Source organism: Lynx rufus, unplaced genomic scaffold, assembly GCF_022079265.1.
Source record: "Lynx rufus isolate CCGP_SWC_20201006 ecotype Redwood Valley unplaced genomic scaffold, mLynRuf1.p SCAF_3, whole genome shotgun sequence".
Classification (NCBI taxonomy): domain Eukaryota; kingdom Metazoa; phylum Chordata; class Mammalia; order Carnivora; family Felidae; genus Lynx; species Lynx rufus.
The window spans coordinates 17,218,177-17,235,295 of NW_025814845.1; the positions used below are offsets into that span (position 1 = coordinate 17,218,177).

General features: G+C 38.9%; 1 protein-coding gene across 1 annotated transcript in view; it reads left to right on the forward strand.

The window, feature by feature from the left end:
* PI4K2B (phosphatidylinositol 4-kinase type 2 beta) overlaps window positions 1–6,096 on the forward strand; it is a 32,496-nt gene extending 26,400 nt beyond the window's left edge. Inside the window, exon 10 of the mRNA XM_047091060.1 lies at window positions 3,630–6,096. Coding sequence (XP_046947016.1) covers window positions 3,630–3,803 — 174 coding nt within the window. The 3' untranslated portion in view covers window positions 3,804–6,096. The remainder of the gene's footprint in view (window positions 1–3,629) is intronic.
* The last annotated feature ends 11,023 nt before the right edge of the window (window positions 6,097–17,119 follow it).

Sequence of the window (17,119 nt, forward strand, 5' to 3'; positions counted from 1 at the left end):
TGTGTGTGTTGTTGCCACTCCTCAGGTGCATTTTCCTCTTCATCTGGAGGACGGTTTTCCTTCAAGCTCCAGTTCTGTCTTTCTAGACTCTTCCTGCCATTCTGTTTTCTGCAGCACTCCCTGGAAATACACATACTGATGTCCATTTTACTCAAAAATTTGATGTGAAAACAATATATTGGGAATATTACTATTAAAAAATAGCTTAAAATCAACCATAAAGCGATTATGGGTGGTTTTAGATAGTACAGTAATTCTTATACCCACTAACATTTGAGGACCAGTGAAATGGGCTAAAGGAGAGCAAAGTCTATATGCAGAAGTCTGAGAGTTTATACCATCCGCCCTCAGCCTAACCGTCACATCACTACCGAGTTCTCAAACGCGGCATAGATGGAGACTTCTGAAGTGTTTCTTCTTTGCCTACAATGCTTAACCTATTTCTAAAAATAGTCTTCTCTAATTTAAACATACAGTAATTGGGGCGCCTGGGTGGCTCAGTCGGTTAAGCATCTGACTTCGGCTCAGGTCATGATCTCATGGTCCGTGGGTTCGAGCCCCGCGTTGGACTCTGTGCTGACAGCTCAGAGCCTGGAGCCTGGTGCAGATTCTGGTTCTCCCTCTCTCTCTCTGCCCCTCCTCCACTCGTGTGCGCGCGCGTGCTCTCTCTCTCTCTCTCTCTCTCTCTCTCAAAAGTAAATAAACATTAAAAAATTTTTAAACATACAATAATAGATTTGTTTATCTCTTGAGAAATGAAAAAATGGGTGATATGTAGTGGAGGGGTTCAGATTTTAAGTCCGGGCCTAGGTCTACTGTTGTTAAAGTGTTTATCAATTTTTTTTTTAATTTTTTTTTCAACATTTATTTATTTTTGGGACAGAGAGAGACAGAGCATGAACGGGGGAGGGGCAGAGAGAGAGGGAGACACAGAATCGGAAACAGGCTCCAGGCTCTGAGCCATCAGCCCAGAGCCTGACGCGGGGCTCGAACTCCCGGACCGCGAGATCGTGACCTGGCTGAAGTCGGACGCTTAACCGACTGCGCCACCCAGGCGCCCCAAAGTGTTTATCAATTTTTATTCCAGTTATTTGTTCATATGGCTTTTTGTTTCTAGAAAGTGTGTAATTTAGAGGGCTCTCATGAGTTTTTTCCTCCTATTCAGTCTTCTCTCCTCCCCAACATAGTACATGCTCAGTAGATGTTTCTTTAGTAAATAAATGCAAGATTATCAAGTGTCTTAACAATTTTCAAAGAAACATTAATATTTAGGATAGTTCTTAGGCTTGAATAATATTTGCTATTATATATTTGAAAATTGTTAATCTTGTAGAATGACTCTCATTTTGTTTATACCATTCTGTTTTCTGGATTCTCTACAACAATCATGTCTTTATTTTTTAACTGTTTTTTAATGTTTATTTTTGAGAGAGAGAGAGAGACAGAGACAGAGCATGAGGGGGGAGGAGCAGAGAGAGAGGGAGACACAGAATCCGAAGCAGGATCCACGCTCTGAGCTGTAAGCACCGAGCCTGACGCAGGGCTCGAACTCAAACCGTGAGATCGTGACGTGAGTGGAAGTTGGATGCTTAACCAACTGAGCCACCCAGGCGCCCCAACAACCATGTCTTTAGAGTCAGGAAAATATTAGGTGTTACTTAAATTTGTGTTTAGACTAACAATTTTAGAATAGAATTTTTAAAACCAGAAGAGGAAACTAACCAGAACGTTTCATTCCTTAGCCATGCTGGTGCCCACATTTATTTTTGTGATAAGAACAATGTTTATAAATGTGAATTTCATAAATTCTTTGTGTCTTGTTATCCAGCCTGGAAATTTTAAGGGAAGAACTTAAAACGGAATCTAAAACATAAATACATTGAGTAGCTACTATAGCTAGTAAAGATTTATTTCCCTGAGGTATTAAATACTTCAGATTTTCCAGGATCTAAAGCATCCAGTTTATACTGTTCAAAGTAATGTGAATTTTATTTATTAGTATGGCTTTATGTTGAAACCTTTATGCTTATCACTATTAAATAATCTTTATAAGAACCACTAAAATGCATACTATCTGTATATTATTAGATATTTTCAAATACTTGAAGAAGACATCTTTATTTCTAAAGTACATAACAAAGGGAGTTTTTTTTTTTTTTTACCTGATATGCAGGGGGAAAAAAGAAACTGAATTATTATCTGAACAGAGTAGAATAGGCTGTAAGCTATGTGTTGAGTTTCACACCCTTATTTATGTGCTCAAGTAGCAATTCTAAGAGTATGTTTAAACATGTAATATATTTTACTCTTTCTAGTTTTATTTTTTCTATTTAAGAGTGAACTCTTAAATGAAACTTTATTTTAAATGGGTACCTTCCCAAATTCTGTAACCCAATGCCTGTGTAATGCTTTCCCATGGCACTTGTACCCTGTGATACATGTTGTAATTTACTTATTCATGCTTATTGACTCCTCCCCCTGCTAAAATGTAAGTTCTGTGAAAATGGGGGTTTTGTTTTGTTTTTTTCTACTGTTATAGCCCCAGCACTTAGAACAGAGCCTAGCACGTAGTAGGCGTGCAACAAATTTTTTTGTTGAATAAGTGGATAATGTTTGTTTTTTTTTTAATTTTTATTTAAATTCCAGTAAGCATATAGTGTAATGTTAGTGTCAGGTGTACAATTTAGTGACTCAGCACTTAGGTACAACACCCAGTGCTCATCACAATAAATGCATCCTTAATCCCCATCTCCTATTTCAACCATCCCTCTGCCCGCCTCCCTTCTGGTAACCATCAGTTTGTTCTCTGTGGTTAAGAGCCTGTTTCTTGGTTTGCCTCTCTCTTTTTCCCCTGTGATCGTTTGTTTTGTTCCTTAAATTCCACATATGAGTGCAATCGTACGGTATTTGTCTTTCTCTGACTGACTTATTTTGCTTAGCATAACACTCTTTAGTCCATCCACCTCGCTGCAAATGGCTAGATTTCATTCTTTCTTATGGCCGAGTGACATTCCATTGTATATATGTGCTACATCTTCCTAATCCATTCATCAGTCGATGGACACTTGAGCTCCTTCCAAACACTGTTGGTGGGAATGCAAACTGATGCGGCCACTCTGGAGAACAGGATGGAGGTGCTGCAGAAAGTTAAAAATAGAACTACCGTACGATTCGGCCATTGCACTGCAATCAGCAAATGCAAAAATACTGATTCAAAGGGATACACGTATCTGATGTTTACAGCAGCATTGTCTACAATAGCCAAATTATGGAAAAAGCAGACTCTTTAGACCAGAATCTGTCTAGCTTCTATGTCAAATGGAGTATGTGGAACCATTCACTTTATTCAGTCTTCTGATTGCTTCTGGACATCAGTACATTCTAGAATATTTTAAAGTTACTAATTGGCAAAAGTTATTTAATGCTAATTTTGTACGCTCGTGTGTGTCTATTTTTGTGTCTGTCTAGTATGTATTTATAGCAGTTACTCCTTGTCATCTCTGTTGGGCAGAAGTGGATGACATAAAGATTGTAGTTATGAATAAATGGTTAAAATAGCCATTATTCAGTGAACTGAATGAAGGTTTTTATCTTATTTGAACTGGTGAAAATCTCTCTTTTTTCCACAGATCTTAAATCTTACTCAGGCATTGAAAGATGGGAAGAGTCCTGTCCAGTTGGTACAAATGCCTTGTGTGATTGTGGAACGCAGTCAAGGTAGAAATCAGGGCCGCATTGTCCACTTCAGCAGTTCATTCACCCAGACCGTCCACTGCAGGAAGCCATTTTTCTCTTCCTGGTAGCAGATGTAAGCGTAAGAGAAAAAAACATTTGGCATTATTATGTTGTTAGAACATTACCGCAGGGCGAATCTGCTGTTAAGATCTCCAGTTGCCAAAACCTCAAATAATGTAAGTCTTTAAAAGGTTATCTTTTGAATGTAATCAAAAGTTTACAGTTTTTTGTCCAAATATTAAATTTCTGTTTCAGGGAAGAAGTGGTATATCTCCTAAATTGTATTTTTGTAGAAAAATTGTATTTTATGTTGTTTTGTTCGTTTAAAAGGTAATTTCATGGTTTACACATTCTGAAATGACTGTAATTACTTTAGAATTCCAAGTAGAAACATAAGGTATTTGTTGACTTTGAATAACTTTTTGTATTCTTTATAAACACTGAGAAGGACGTTGTCTTCACTCTTCTTACATTATAAAAGGCCTTCAAGGGTGAAACTGCTCATGTGAACTTCAGTAGAGTGGTTAATAGAAAATCTGGTAAGAATAATATTGCCTTAATTTAAAAAGCCGCTATTTTAGAACTTGAATAATTGCCCCTAAAGTGACCATTGTTAGGGAATGGAAAATTATATCTTGGTTAAGTAACAGGTGACCATTTTATTTTCTGTGCTTCAGAATATTTTTGGTCAATTATTTTGTTAAAGTAAGGGGAAAAATCTAAAGATACTCTCCCTTCTTAGAAAATGGAGGCACTCAGCTGAGACTGGAGAGGAATAATACGAAATTAAAGTAGATCGCCAATATTTTGAAATTCCACCATAGCACTAAAAGTCCCTTTTGTTTCTTCCATGGAATCAATTACGTAGTCAATTAGTACTTTAGATTACTGATCTTAGTCTGTGTAGTGCTCCAGTTAGTATTAACTTCACTGAAAAGTAAACCATACCTCAAAGTGCATATTGGATTGCATTTTGGGGTCCTAAGGCAGAAGTCCTTAAAAATAACAGTAGTTATTATAGTATTGTAGGGTATTGAGGTTACTGATGCTGATATAATTACAGTCAACTGTAGAATATCAGCCCTTGCTAAAGGGGAACATGACAGAGATAACCATAAAGTCATTTAGGTTTGATTTTGAAAACCAGTATGTCTGACATGCTAGGATTTTGTAGCACCGTGAACTCCCGGATGATGTAACTTGAGACGAGCCCAGTATGAAGATGTGATTCTGAAGAACCAGAAGCTTCATCCTCTTCTTCGGGCCCCAAACAAGGAACACTACCACTCAAACTAAACTGGCAGTTTGTGCTCTGGGCCTTCCTTTTTTTTTTTCTTTTTTTTTTTTTTAGCTTTCTGTCTTGTGATTTTCTTTTTTTTTTTACTTAAGTATTTTCGTGTAAAAGGTGTTTCCTGAGGGTTCGATTAGGACGGAAGACAGATGTGCAGACCCCCCCCCCTTTCCCTCACCCCCCTGTCTTGGGCTCCATGGGTGTGGCAAGTGAGAACACCGCTGCCTTAAGGAAAGTTCACTGGACACCTGTGTTCTCCTACCTCCAACCCCGGCCTTCCGTGATCGTAATGCTGAGATCATGGGAAATTGACTGGAAATTCAAAACTCAACTACTATCTTGAGATAAATACTAGTAATTCAAATGTGCCTTTTGAAGATGTGTTCTTAAATAAGTTGTTATATTGTGGGTACTGCTTTCATAAAACGGTTTTTTCAGTATTTTGAGAATTGCTATATTAATTTTTATAATAGGAAAACTTAGTAAATTCCTACTGTTTTATATCCTGAATTTGTTAAAATAGTGTGCAGATATTTTTAAATGGCCTGACCAGGCTAGAAGAATAAAGCTGAAATATTTAAGATGTGATCATAAGTCAGAATACATTGGTTATATTTTGTAAATTTTCATGAACTTGACTCTTATTTAAATATTGTGTTAATTTTTTGAATGAGTATATTTATAGTGTCAAGCTTGGTAGACTAAAGGTAATAAAAATCATTGTCTTAAGGTCACTGTTCTTCTGAAGTATGTATATTGGATATTTAGAATGTTTGTGAACACATTTATGTTTCTAAGTGATGCTAAACCACCATCCCCCTTGTGTATTAGTGGTATAGTTTAATTCTTTAAAATTCCAAAAGCCATGTGTAACTGGAACCTTTATAATTGGAGACGATTTAATTTTGTTTAATTATATACTTTCTTATTCTCCCCCAAATTTGCCAGCAATTGGAGGCTGTGGAAAACCAGCAGAAGGTTTTTTGCAGACGTAAAAACAATCAGAATCACAAAGTTTTGTTTTATTTAAAGTTTTGTACTGATGGAATTAAAACCTTATTAAAAACAGATGGTGAGTGTTCTTTGATCACATGACATCTGAAATTCTTTTACAGATGCATAAAGAGATAGGCAGGGTCTTAATGTTTTACAGTCTGTCTTTTCTCCCAGGGTTACTTGGCCAACGGTGCAGAGTTGTGGCAAAGATTCTTATGTTGCTCTACCTTTCCAAGCCTCTGTTGTGGTTAGTTTGGGGCCGTGTGGCTGAGTGCTGAGATGTTGGGATAAGTGATAATATGCGACTTCTGAAAATGGCAATAAAACTCCCTGTCTTCACACGCAGTGGTCATGATTGACCACTCTCTTCTCTTCCCATTTGGATATAAACAAGGAATTTGCCAATTGGAAGCGGCCAGGGCATGTTCGTCACCACTCGGAAAACTACCAGGAGAGCCCATCCACTGAGCTGGGCTGTTACATGAGCAGGAAAGAAGTGCTTGTAAAGTTTGGAATTTATGTGTTATTGTAGCATAGTCTGCCCTATCGTGGGCATTAAAATATAAATAGAAAAATGCAAATCATTTTAAATTAAAAAATCAGTTTTAAGAAGCACAATGGTAGCGACAGCAGATGGTTTTTTAATCTCCCCGAACCCCCAGGAGCTATCCTATAGCAAAAGAAAAACACAGTGACATCATCTTCCCTAAATTAGGTGGTAGAGTAACCCTGTGAATCCCAGAATCTGAGCAGTTGGAGCTAACACCATCAGTAGCCGTGCGATCACGTGGGAACAACAGCTTTGGAGGAACAAGCAGAAGCAACCTAAGGGGGACTCGCGATGTGGCCATCCCCACTGGTGGCTCCAAAACCACAATGGAAGCAGAGAGGGCCGTTCAGCATTCGGTGGTTGGCAGCTAGTAGAAGGAGCCTGCAGAGAAAAGTATGAGGGTGCTGGGGCCACGTGGGCTTCGAGTCATCAGAAGTAGCTCTTACCCTTTAGTGGGCCTGTCCTGGGGGAGGTGGTTGGTGTAAAGCATTGACAAGGGAAGGATGGATGGAAGAGGGGACCAAACAGGACCGAATTCAGAGAGCACTAACAGCACACACAAAGCCACTGCCTAGTAACTGCAGCGGACAGAACCCTAGGACCCCAAAACTAGGAAACTGTCCTGGCGCACCTCACCTCCTACACAGAAATCGAAAAATATAGGGAAATCCATCTCAATTTACACACAACCACATCCTACTATCCTCTAAGAAAACAGGATAACAACCTGTATAATACACCCACAGAAAACGAAGATGCCCAATAATGTTTACAAAGCAGCAAAAAACTGTGATCTAATATTCTTTAAAAAGTAACGGAAGAAAGAAATTCAAGAAATGATAGAAGCTAAGGAAGAACAATCAAACATCAACATTGGAAAATCTCAGATTCGATAGGCAAGCAACAGGAGGAAAGAAAATGAGAGCCGACAGCTCAGAGCAAATACTAGAGTTAAAAATACACTTCAGAAATAAACTGGAAGGAATACAAAACAAAGAGACAACATATCCGTAAAAACCCTACAGCAAACATCATACTGTTGGAAAGTCTCAAATATCTGTATCAGTGTTCTTTTGCCACTGTAATAAATTACCACAAACTTTAGTGACTCAAAAACAACACAGATCGGTTATCCTACAGTTCTGCAGGTTAGGAGTCTGATACAGGTTTCACTGTGCTACAATCACCGTGTTGTGATACTGACTCCTCCTTCTCCCTCTTGCATCTTTAAGGAATCTTGTGATTAGACTGGGTCCACCCAGGTAATTTAGGTTTTCTCCCTACTTTAAGGCCCGTTGATACACAACCTTAATTCCATCTGCAACGTTAACCCCCCCTTGGCCGTGTAACACGTCTGCAAGTTTTGGAGAGCCGAGACACGGGCATCTTTGGGGGCTATTCTGCCTTCTATACCTTCCCTCTGAGATCGGTTATGTGACAAGGATGCCTGCTTTCACTATTCTCGCTCCATATTGCACTGGTAAGCCTAGGAAAGAGGCAAAAGGTATGAGGATCAGAAAGTAAATAAGACTGTCATTATTTACTCAGTGACATTATGCATTAGAAAATTCAATAGCATGTACAGAGGACTATTAGAACCAGTATTGCAAGGTTTATGCACCAGCAACATAGTTTAAAAAAGAAAATGTAAAAAAGATACCATTTACAACAGCAGCAAAATTTCAGATTCCTAGGCATAAGTCCAACCAAAGATGTGCAAGATCTCTACACCAAACTCTAGGGGAGTATTGAGAAAAATGAAAGATTTAAGTAAATGGTGGTCTATACCATGGTGAGGTATTGATAATATTAAGATGTCAGTGCTCCCAAATTTACCTATGGATTCAACACAATCACAATCCAGATCCCATCTGAAATTTTTGTAAAACTCAACAAGCTAATTCTAAAATGTACATAGAAATGTATTGGCCAGGGGCGCCTGGGTGGCTCAGTCGGTTGAGCGTCCGACTTCAGCTCAGGTCACGATCTCACGGTTTGTGAGTTCGAGCCCCGCGTCAGGCTCTGGGCTGATGGCTCAGAGCCTGGAGCCTGCTTCCGATTCTGTGTCTCCCTCTCTCTCTCTTCCCCTCCCCCATTCATGCTCTGTCTCTCTCTGTCTCAAAAATAAATAAACATTAAAAAAATTAAAAAAAAAAAAAAAGAAATGTATTGGCCAAAACTTCTGGACAAATAGAACAAAGTTGGAAGACTTACACTACCTGATCTCCAAACTATAAAGGTATAGCACTCAAGACAGTGATAACTGGTGTAAAGATAGACATATAGATCAATGTAACAGAACAGAGAATCCAGAAATAAACCTTATACATATGGTAAGCTGATTTTTAACCAAAGTGCCAAGGCATTTCAAAGAAACAGATAGTCTTTTCAACAAATGGTGCCAGTAACTAGACACACATGCACATGCACACACACACACACACACACACACACACACACACACAGTGAATCTTCACCTTCACCCCATATGTAGACCTAAAGAAAAGAGCTAAAACCTGTGGAAGAAAACTGGAGAAAACCTTAGTGAACCCCGCATTTGTAAAGATTTCTTAAAGCAGAAACGACACAACACACATACACACACACACACACACACACACACACAAAATTGAGAAATTGCTCTTCAAAAAACTTGTACTCTTTAAAACATGCTTAAGAAAATGAAATTTCTGGCCACAAATTGGGAGAAAACATTTGGCAAAAGTATCTGATAAAGGAACTGTATCCAGAATTCCAGAATACATAAAGAGATTACACAACTCAAGAATAAGAAGTCACCCAATTAGGAAGTGAACGAAAGATTTAAGGAGACACTTCACCAATGAAGATCTATGAATGGCCAATGAGCACATGAAAAGGTGGTCAGCATTACCATTAGGGAAATGCAAATAAAAACCTTGAGTAAAGTTAAACATCTACCTATCATGCCACGCAGCCTTTGTCCTTACAACAGAAACGAAAGCAAACCGCCACATAGAAATGTTCATAGCAGGCTTTTTTTGTAATGCCCCAAACTGCAAATAACTTAAATTCACCAAAGGGTGAATGGATAAGCAGAAAATCTCCATACAACAAAAGGAACGTCCTACTGCTACACACAGCACTGTGGATGAATTTCAAAATCACAGCACTAAACTGAAAGAAGCGAGAAACAAAGAAAGCATACTGTATGATTCCATTTATATAAAATTTTCCAAAATGAAAATTAGTCTACTGTTAAAACAGTCCAGTGCTTCCTTGGGAGTCGAGGCAGAGGGAGAGATGGATTGCATGGGAGCACTGGGAAACAGGATGATCGTTCTGATTTCACAGGTTAATATGCTCATCAAAGATCATCGGATGGCACCGCTCGTTGTGTGTAACTTATTCTTCATAAAACAATAAACAATGAATAAAGGTTTCAGATCTATCATATCTGGGAAAAATTAAAAGCCCAACCATTGGCACAATCATTTGGGAGAGCAATAGCTAGTAAAATTGCAGACGCAAGCACTCTGTGGTAGGACGCGCATGCAAGGTTGGTCTAGGCTGTAGTGTTTAGAATTCTGAAACCCTGCTAACAACCTAAGTATCTGTCAGCAGGAAAATGGAGAAGTCAACAGCGGCACACCCATACAGTGGAAAACGACAGAGCAGTGGAAATAATTCACCTGTAACTACATGGATCAAAATGCGCACATAAACCTCAAGACCATGTTGAGGGAAAGAAGTAAAGTTGCAAGAAAAGTATGTACAGGCATCATTTATGTAAAATACAAAGCAGTGCCATATGCTGCTTTTTGACACATGCATATATATAAGTACAAAAAAGTGTGGACAGGAACGGCCTCCAGCTTCAGAATAGTTGTGAGGGGTAGGAGGATATGGAAGCAGATCTAAAGGGCACCAAGCACACTTGAAATATAAAATTTATTTCTTAATGATCTGAAGCAAATACAGGCTGTCCACATTTGTTAAAATCTGAGTGGTACATCAGTGGTTGGATGTATATATTGTGTGTGTTTGTGTATATATATATATATATATATGGGTGTATGTGTATATATGTATACACATATATATATACATATATGTATATATGTATGTATACATATATGTATATACATATATAGATATATATGTATATGTGTGTATGTGTATACATATATATGTATATATGTATGTGTGTATATATGTATACATACATATATACACATGTATATGTGTGTATACATATGTGTATATATATGCATGTGTGTATATATTTAATTCTCTGCTATTTTCTGTATGTTTCAATTATCTCATTTTTAAAAATAAGCTTTTATGGGAGCATATTTATATGAATGCTCTGTTTGCCAGCCTTTATTAGCGTACAACGGCTACCATGACAAAATACCACAGACTGAGTGACTTAACCAGCAGAAATTTATTTTCTCACAGTTCTGGGAGCTGGGAGACCAAGATAAAGGTGCTGGCAGGATTGGTTTCTGGTGAGGTATGTCTCTCGTTGACAGAAAGCCACCTTCTCACCATGTCCTCACATGGCCTTTTCTCTGTGCACTCACCCTGGTGTTTCTTCTTCTTCTAAGGACAGGCAGCCCTATTCGTTGAGGTTCACCCATATGACCTCATTAAGCCTTACTTACCTCTTTAAAGTCTCTGTTTCCAAATATAGTCACACTGGGGGGTTAGAACTTCTGAATATGAATTTGGGAGGGACACAGTTCAGTACCTACCACCACCCAAAGTAAAAAACTTGCAAGCATCTACATCTGCATTGGTTCCTCGTAATGTGGTCAGGATCAGCATCTGTCGCAGCCATTTCTGCAGTCCCAGCCACCTCCATCGTCATATGCCTAATGGAAGACTAAGGTCATCGTGAATATTTTCTGAAGCGACGTCTGAAAGCGCTTCTTAATAAGTGTAGAATTTTTCAACGGGATTTATCATTATTTTTTTAAAATATTTACTTATTTTTTTTTTAATTTTTTTTTTCAACGTTTATTTATTTTTGGGACAGAGAGAGACAGAGCATGAACGGGGGAGGGGCAGAGAGAGAGGGAGACACAGAATCGGAAACAGGCTCCAGGCTCTGAGCCATCAGCCCAGAGCCCGACGCGGGGCTCGAACTCACGGACCGCGAGATCGTGACCTGGCTGAAGTCGGACGCTCAACCGACTGCGCCACCCAGGTGCCCCTAAAATATTTACTTATTTTTGAAAAAGAGCATGAGCAGGGAAGGGGCAGAGAAGGAGACACAGAATCTGAAGCAGGCTCCAGGTTCCAAGGTGTCAGCACAAAGCCCAATGCGGGGCTCGAACCCATGAGCTGGGGGATCATGACCGGAACCAAAGTCGGACACTCAACTGACTGAACCACTCTGCTCCCCCGTTAGTAATTATTTTTGACTGCGGAGATAAAGTTCTTGCTTACTGCTGGGCTCATGGTTCTGTTCTACATAGTTGTGAACCAGAACAGCTCATTTCTCAATTGTGGCAAATACACGAATTTCTTTAGCTCTTTTTAATTTCCTAAAACCCTAACTCCTAGATGCATAACGGTTTGTATGATAAATATAAATCATTCAGTGAATTCAACAGACATTTGTTGGGTACTCAGTATGTCAAATTCTCTCAAAGATAGTAGGAAGACAAAAATCAGTAAAATACATTTTCAACTGTTTCAATTGGATTCACTCTTCAAGTACTGCTCAGAGCGGGAAAGAAAACCTGAAAACGAGAATAGGGCTAAAATAAAATATTTTCGAGGGAATAATATCCTAATCTTTGTGTGTCTTACCTCTGTCCTTTTCTGCATTTGCTCCTTAGACTTGCATACAAGGGAGAGAAAAGAAATGCTTTGTAGACTAAATGCTTGACTGCCTTTGGTTTGAGCTTCTCAATGAATTTTTTATTTATAAAAGAGGCATGTTTTCAATGTCTAGATTTCTCTTGGATTGTGGAGGGTGTGGCTTTCATTCCACCACTTGAGATATTTAATCTGTTTTTTTTGGAGGTGGAGAGTAGATAGTCTTCAAAGATGGCGGTCGTTAGTTCCTTCCCACTTTGTAAGCGTGTGTTATTCCACCCATCAGGAAGTGCAGACTGCCTCTCCTTTTCAATCTGAGCTGGTCTGGCAATTTGCTTGGAACATCAGAATGTAGTGAAAGTGAAGCTATGCCAATTTGGGGCTTTGTCTTTAAGAACCTAGGAGCCTTCCCTCTCCCCCCGGAAGTTACATAAATCGTCCAACTCCCCAGAGTCCACCACGCTATGAGGAAGACCACGCTAGTTATGTGGAGAGACCATATTGAAGGAGAGAGTAAGGTCATTCTATTTACCACAACATCATCTCTCTGAAGAAAATCAACAGAAGTGTCTCTTATCTATTATATTGACAGTAGTCAAATATCTTCGATTATTTGCCAAATACATATTTTATAGCTAGATTTCCTTGAGTTGGGATCCAATCAAGTTTTATTCATTACATCCGTCTGTTCCATCTTCCAATCTAGAACAGTTCCTTCATTTTCCCCATGATGGTTACTTTTGGAATTTCCTCCATATTCTGAATTTGTCTAATTATTTCTTCTTAGTGTTCAGCTTGATCTTCTATCCCTTATATTTTCTATGAACTGGAAGTGAGATCTGAAAGCTTGACTAAGTTCGGGCTAAACATTTTTGACAAGAATATTTCAGAGATGATCCTGCACACTTCATACTGCATTTACATCAAGAGTTACATATGGGAATGCAAGCTGGTGCAGCCACTCTGGAAAACAGTATAGAGTTTCCTCAAAAAACTAAAAATAGAACTATCCTATGACCCAGCAATTATACTACTAGGCATTTATCCATGGGATACAGGTGTGCTGTTTCAAAGGGACATATGCACCCCCATGTTTATAACAGCACTATCAACAATAGCCAAAGTATGGAAAGAGCCCAAATGTCCATCGATGGATGAATGGATAAAGAAGATGTGGTATATATATTCAAAGGAGTATTACTCGGCAATCAAAAAGAATGAAATCTTGCCATTTGCAACTACGTGGATGGAACTGGAGGGTATTATGCTAAGTGAAATTAGCCAGAGAAAGACAATAATCATATGACTTCACTCATATGAGGACTTGAAGAGACAAAACAGATGAACATATGGGAAGGGAAACAAAAATAATATAAAAACAGGGAGGAGGACAGAACAGAAGAGACTCATAAATATGGAGGACAAACTGAGGGTTACTGAAGGGGTTGTGGGAGGGGGGATGGGCTAAGTGGGTAAGGGGCACTAAGGAATCTATTCCTGAAATCATTGTTGCACTATATGCTAACTAATTTGGATGTAAATTTTTAAAAAAATTAAAAATAAAAGAGTTACTAAAAGATATTTCATTTTCATTGAAGAATTCATCATGGTAGGGGAGGAAGTCCCAAAGGAGCCAGAGAGCTGTGGCAGTAGGAACTCTGTTCACAAATTGAAAAATAGACTTGTCTATGTAGAGGGTAGTTAGATGTCCCTCACCATTTCTTTGAAAACTTAATTCTTGTCCCATCTTCTTTATCAGTGAGTTTTTCTTAGCTCTATTTTTGGATAATGATGATGGTGATAATGATGAGGGGTGATGAGCTGGGTTTCATCACAAGCAAATGTACTAGTTGGTCACAATATTAAAAGAATATTGTCATGAAGGATACTAGTTAAGCCTAAAATCTCGAGAATAAAATTCATAACTTACGACAAAACTGTATTTCAATTCTACGAGCTTTCATTCTTGGCTGTGAGCTATTTTGTTATTATTCAGTGCTTTTCATATGAAGATCCCTAAATATTAAGTGGGCTCGTGGATCAAACAGTGAAAGATGTATAACAAAAATGAATTATTTTTTAAGCAAACTGTATTATTAATCAGCATCATTTTATTCAGTAAGTTTTAACCTGTTTCAGACTCCATGTAAAGAGTTCTTTGAGAAAATAAATCCTGAAGCTTAAAGATTTTTATTCAAACACCAAGTAATGCAATAGATTTGACTTTTGTCATTTCAAAATACTGTAAACTTACTTATGTTCTAATGTTGCTTATCTTAAATAAATGGAAAGCGTGCCACAATTCTCTTTTGACTAAGAATTTTGAATTGGAATAGACTGATACTTTAGTCCTGGTTCTGCCCCTTATCAGCTCTGTGTTGTTGGACAGATCTTGCAAACCAGCTTTCTCTCCATATGTAAAATATACAAGCTAATGATAACTTCAGAGGTTTCTAACAAGAACAAATAAGATATATTATGTGAAAAGTGTGGTACAAATTCTGGTGGTTATAGATTGGGTTTCTATCTGAGCAACTGTCTGTATTTTTTTTATTAAATATATGTTTTTTTTTATTTTAGAGAGAGAACATGAGTAGGGGAAAGGGCCAGAGGGAGAGCAAGAGTGAGAGAGTGAGAGTGAGAGAGAGAGAGAGAGAGAGAGAGGAATCTCAAGCAGGCCCCACATGTAGTGACATAGGGCTTGATCCCATGAGCCTCAGATTATGACCTGAGTTGAAATCAAGAGTCGAATATTCAACGACCTGAGCCATCCAGGAGCTCCTGTCTGTGTGTATTAATGACATTTTTGGACTTTTGGTTTTAGATGAGGAGATAAGGCTACATGCACGCTTATGGGTTTGGATTATTACATAAAGAGAGTATGTGCACATGCAAATTTCTGGATTTGACAACATCTTGCCTGGAGCATGGTGACAGATTTGGAATCAAAAGACTATCTTAAAGTTCTCTGTTGTGTGGCATATGGGGTTGACAGGGGATTGAGAGGAAAAGTCACCTGAGGTCACTGGGTAAAAGAAAGAGATTTATCCAAATCTGATCCTCTGGGAAACTAAGTGACATTTCAAAAGGTGTTTGTTCAGAATCCTGACACCCAGCTCCAGCCAGGGAAATGTGAACCTGGCAGAGCAGAGATGGCTGGTGCCTCTGCCTGTGGGTTTTTGGGGTTTTTTTTTCTTTTCTTTTTTTTTTTTTAGTCCTTGAAATTGAAAGCATGTGAAGTCAAAAAGAAGCTGCTAATCTACTCTGTATACAAAGAGATGTGTTAATTTTTCTTTTGACTCCAAGAACCCTGGCTGTTCTGCTTACAAAATTCCCACCTGACAGTTCAGTCTTCTGAAACTATTGAGGCTCACAGAAATAGCAGAACAATCAGGTGGCCTTGCCTTTCCCAAGAGTCAGAGAGTTGTATAAACATTTAGGGCTGATCCCAGGGCTGCAGAGGAACTGCTTTAACCAGCTTCAGAGACGTTTCTGCCTGAATGCCTGTCAGGACAAATAAGACTGCCTTTTATCTCAGTGTGGTTTGGGGACCAATCCAGGAAGCTATTCTACCCTTCAAGTGTTTGTTTTAACGTGAGCTACTTAAAGGTCATCGGGAACTGCATTTAAACCAAGGTGCTGGTTTAAACCAAGGTCACCACTGCCCCAGCCTAGTTTCTAAGCAAGCGAACACCCAGCCTCACTTGCTATCCAATGCTGTGTGTGAGGAGTTGGAAATGCCTGATTCCCTGAATCTCTAGCTTAAATGCGGTTTATTTGCCTGGACAGCATCCCCCTTAACATCTTTTGAGGGCAAATATTACGGTCTTTAAGTTTCGAGAGTCTTTGGCTCAGGGCAATTTGTCAGTGTTGATGCAGAAAGTTGGCATATTTTGTGGAAGAATGCAGTCGAAAAAGCCTTCGACTCTGACTGAAGAGGTTGAAAGGTAGCAGAATATGCCACTCCCAAATACAGCACTTGGGCATAAGGATGATTTTGAGCTGAAGGTAATTGAGACAAAGCAGATATAAGAAAAGCCCTTTGCCTTCCCCTTATATTTGCCTAAAAGCAGGACATAATATGTAAAGATGCCCCCCCCCCACCACCACACACACCCCTACAAGGACAGAGGTTAATCACTGCAGAAAATTCTAGGTCCTTCTTAACCACCAGTTTCCCCATATCCTTGCCTTCCCACGGTTTGGTGCCCCTGGAAACTCAAAGTCCTTTCCTTTGTCTTGTCAGGTCTCTAAAAACATTTTTGTCAAGATGCTGTACAAGCCCAAGTTTTAATCACTCCTTTGAGATACTGATCTCTAAGCTCCAGGGTGTGTGTGTGTGTGTGTGTCTCTGTCTCTGTCTCTGTCTCTGTCTCTGTCTCTCTCTCTCTCTCTGTCTCTCTTGTGAACTGGATGCGGGTGTTAATGAACTTCTGCTGGTTTTTTTCTCCTGTTAATTTGTCTTTTGTTAGTCTAATTTATGGGGCCTCAGCCAGAAAACCCAAGATGGTTAGGGGAAAAGACTTTTTTCCTTCCCTTCAAGGTCAACTAGATTCTAGTGGAGGTTCTATTCATCATTTGGGGAAGTTATTTGAGTTTCCCGTGTGCATATGTGTGTGTGTTAACTTATTTAACAGCACTGATGAGGTTTTGGGGTGATGGTGGGGTTTGGAGCTGATGGCCAAGAAACAATTCTTGAAAATGTCTTTCGTGCACAAAGGTGATTTTTTAAAGCATGG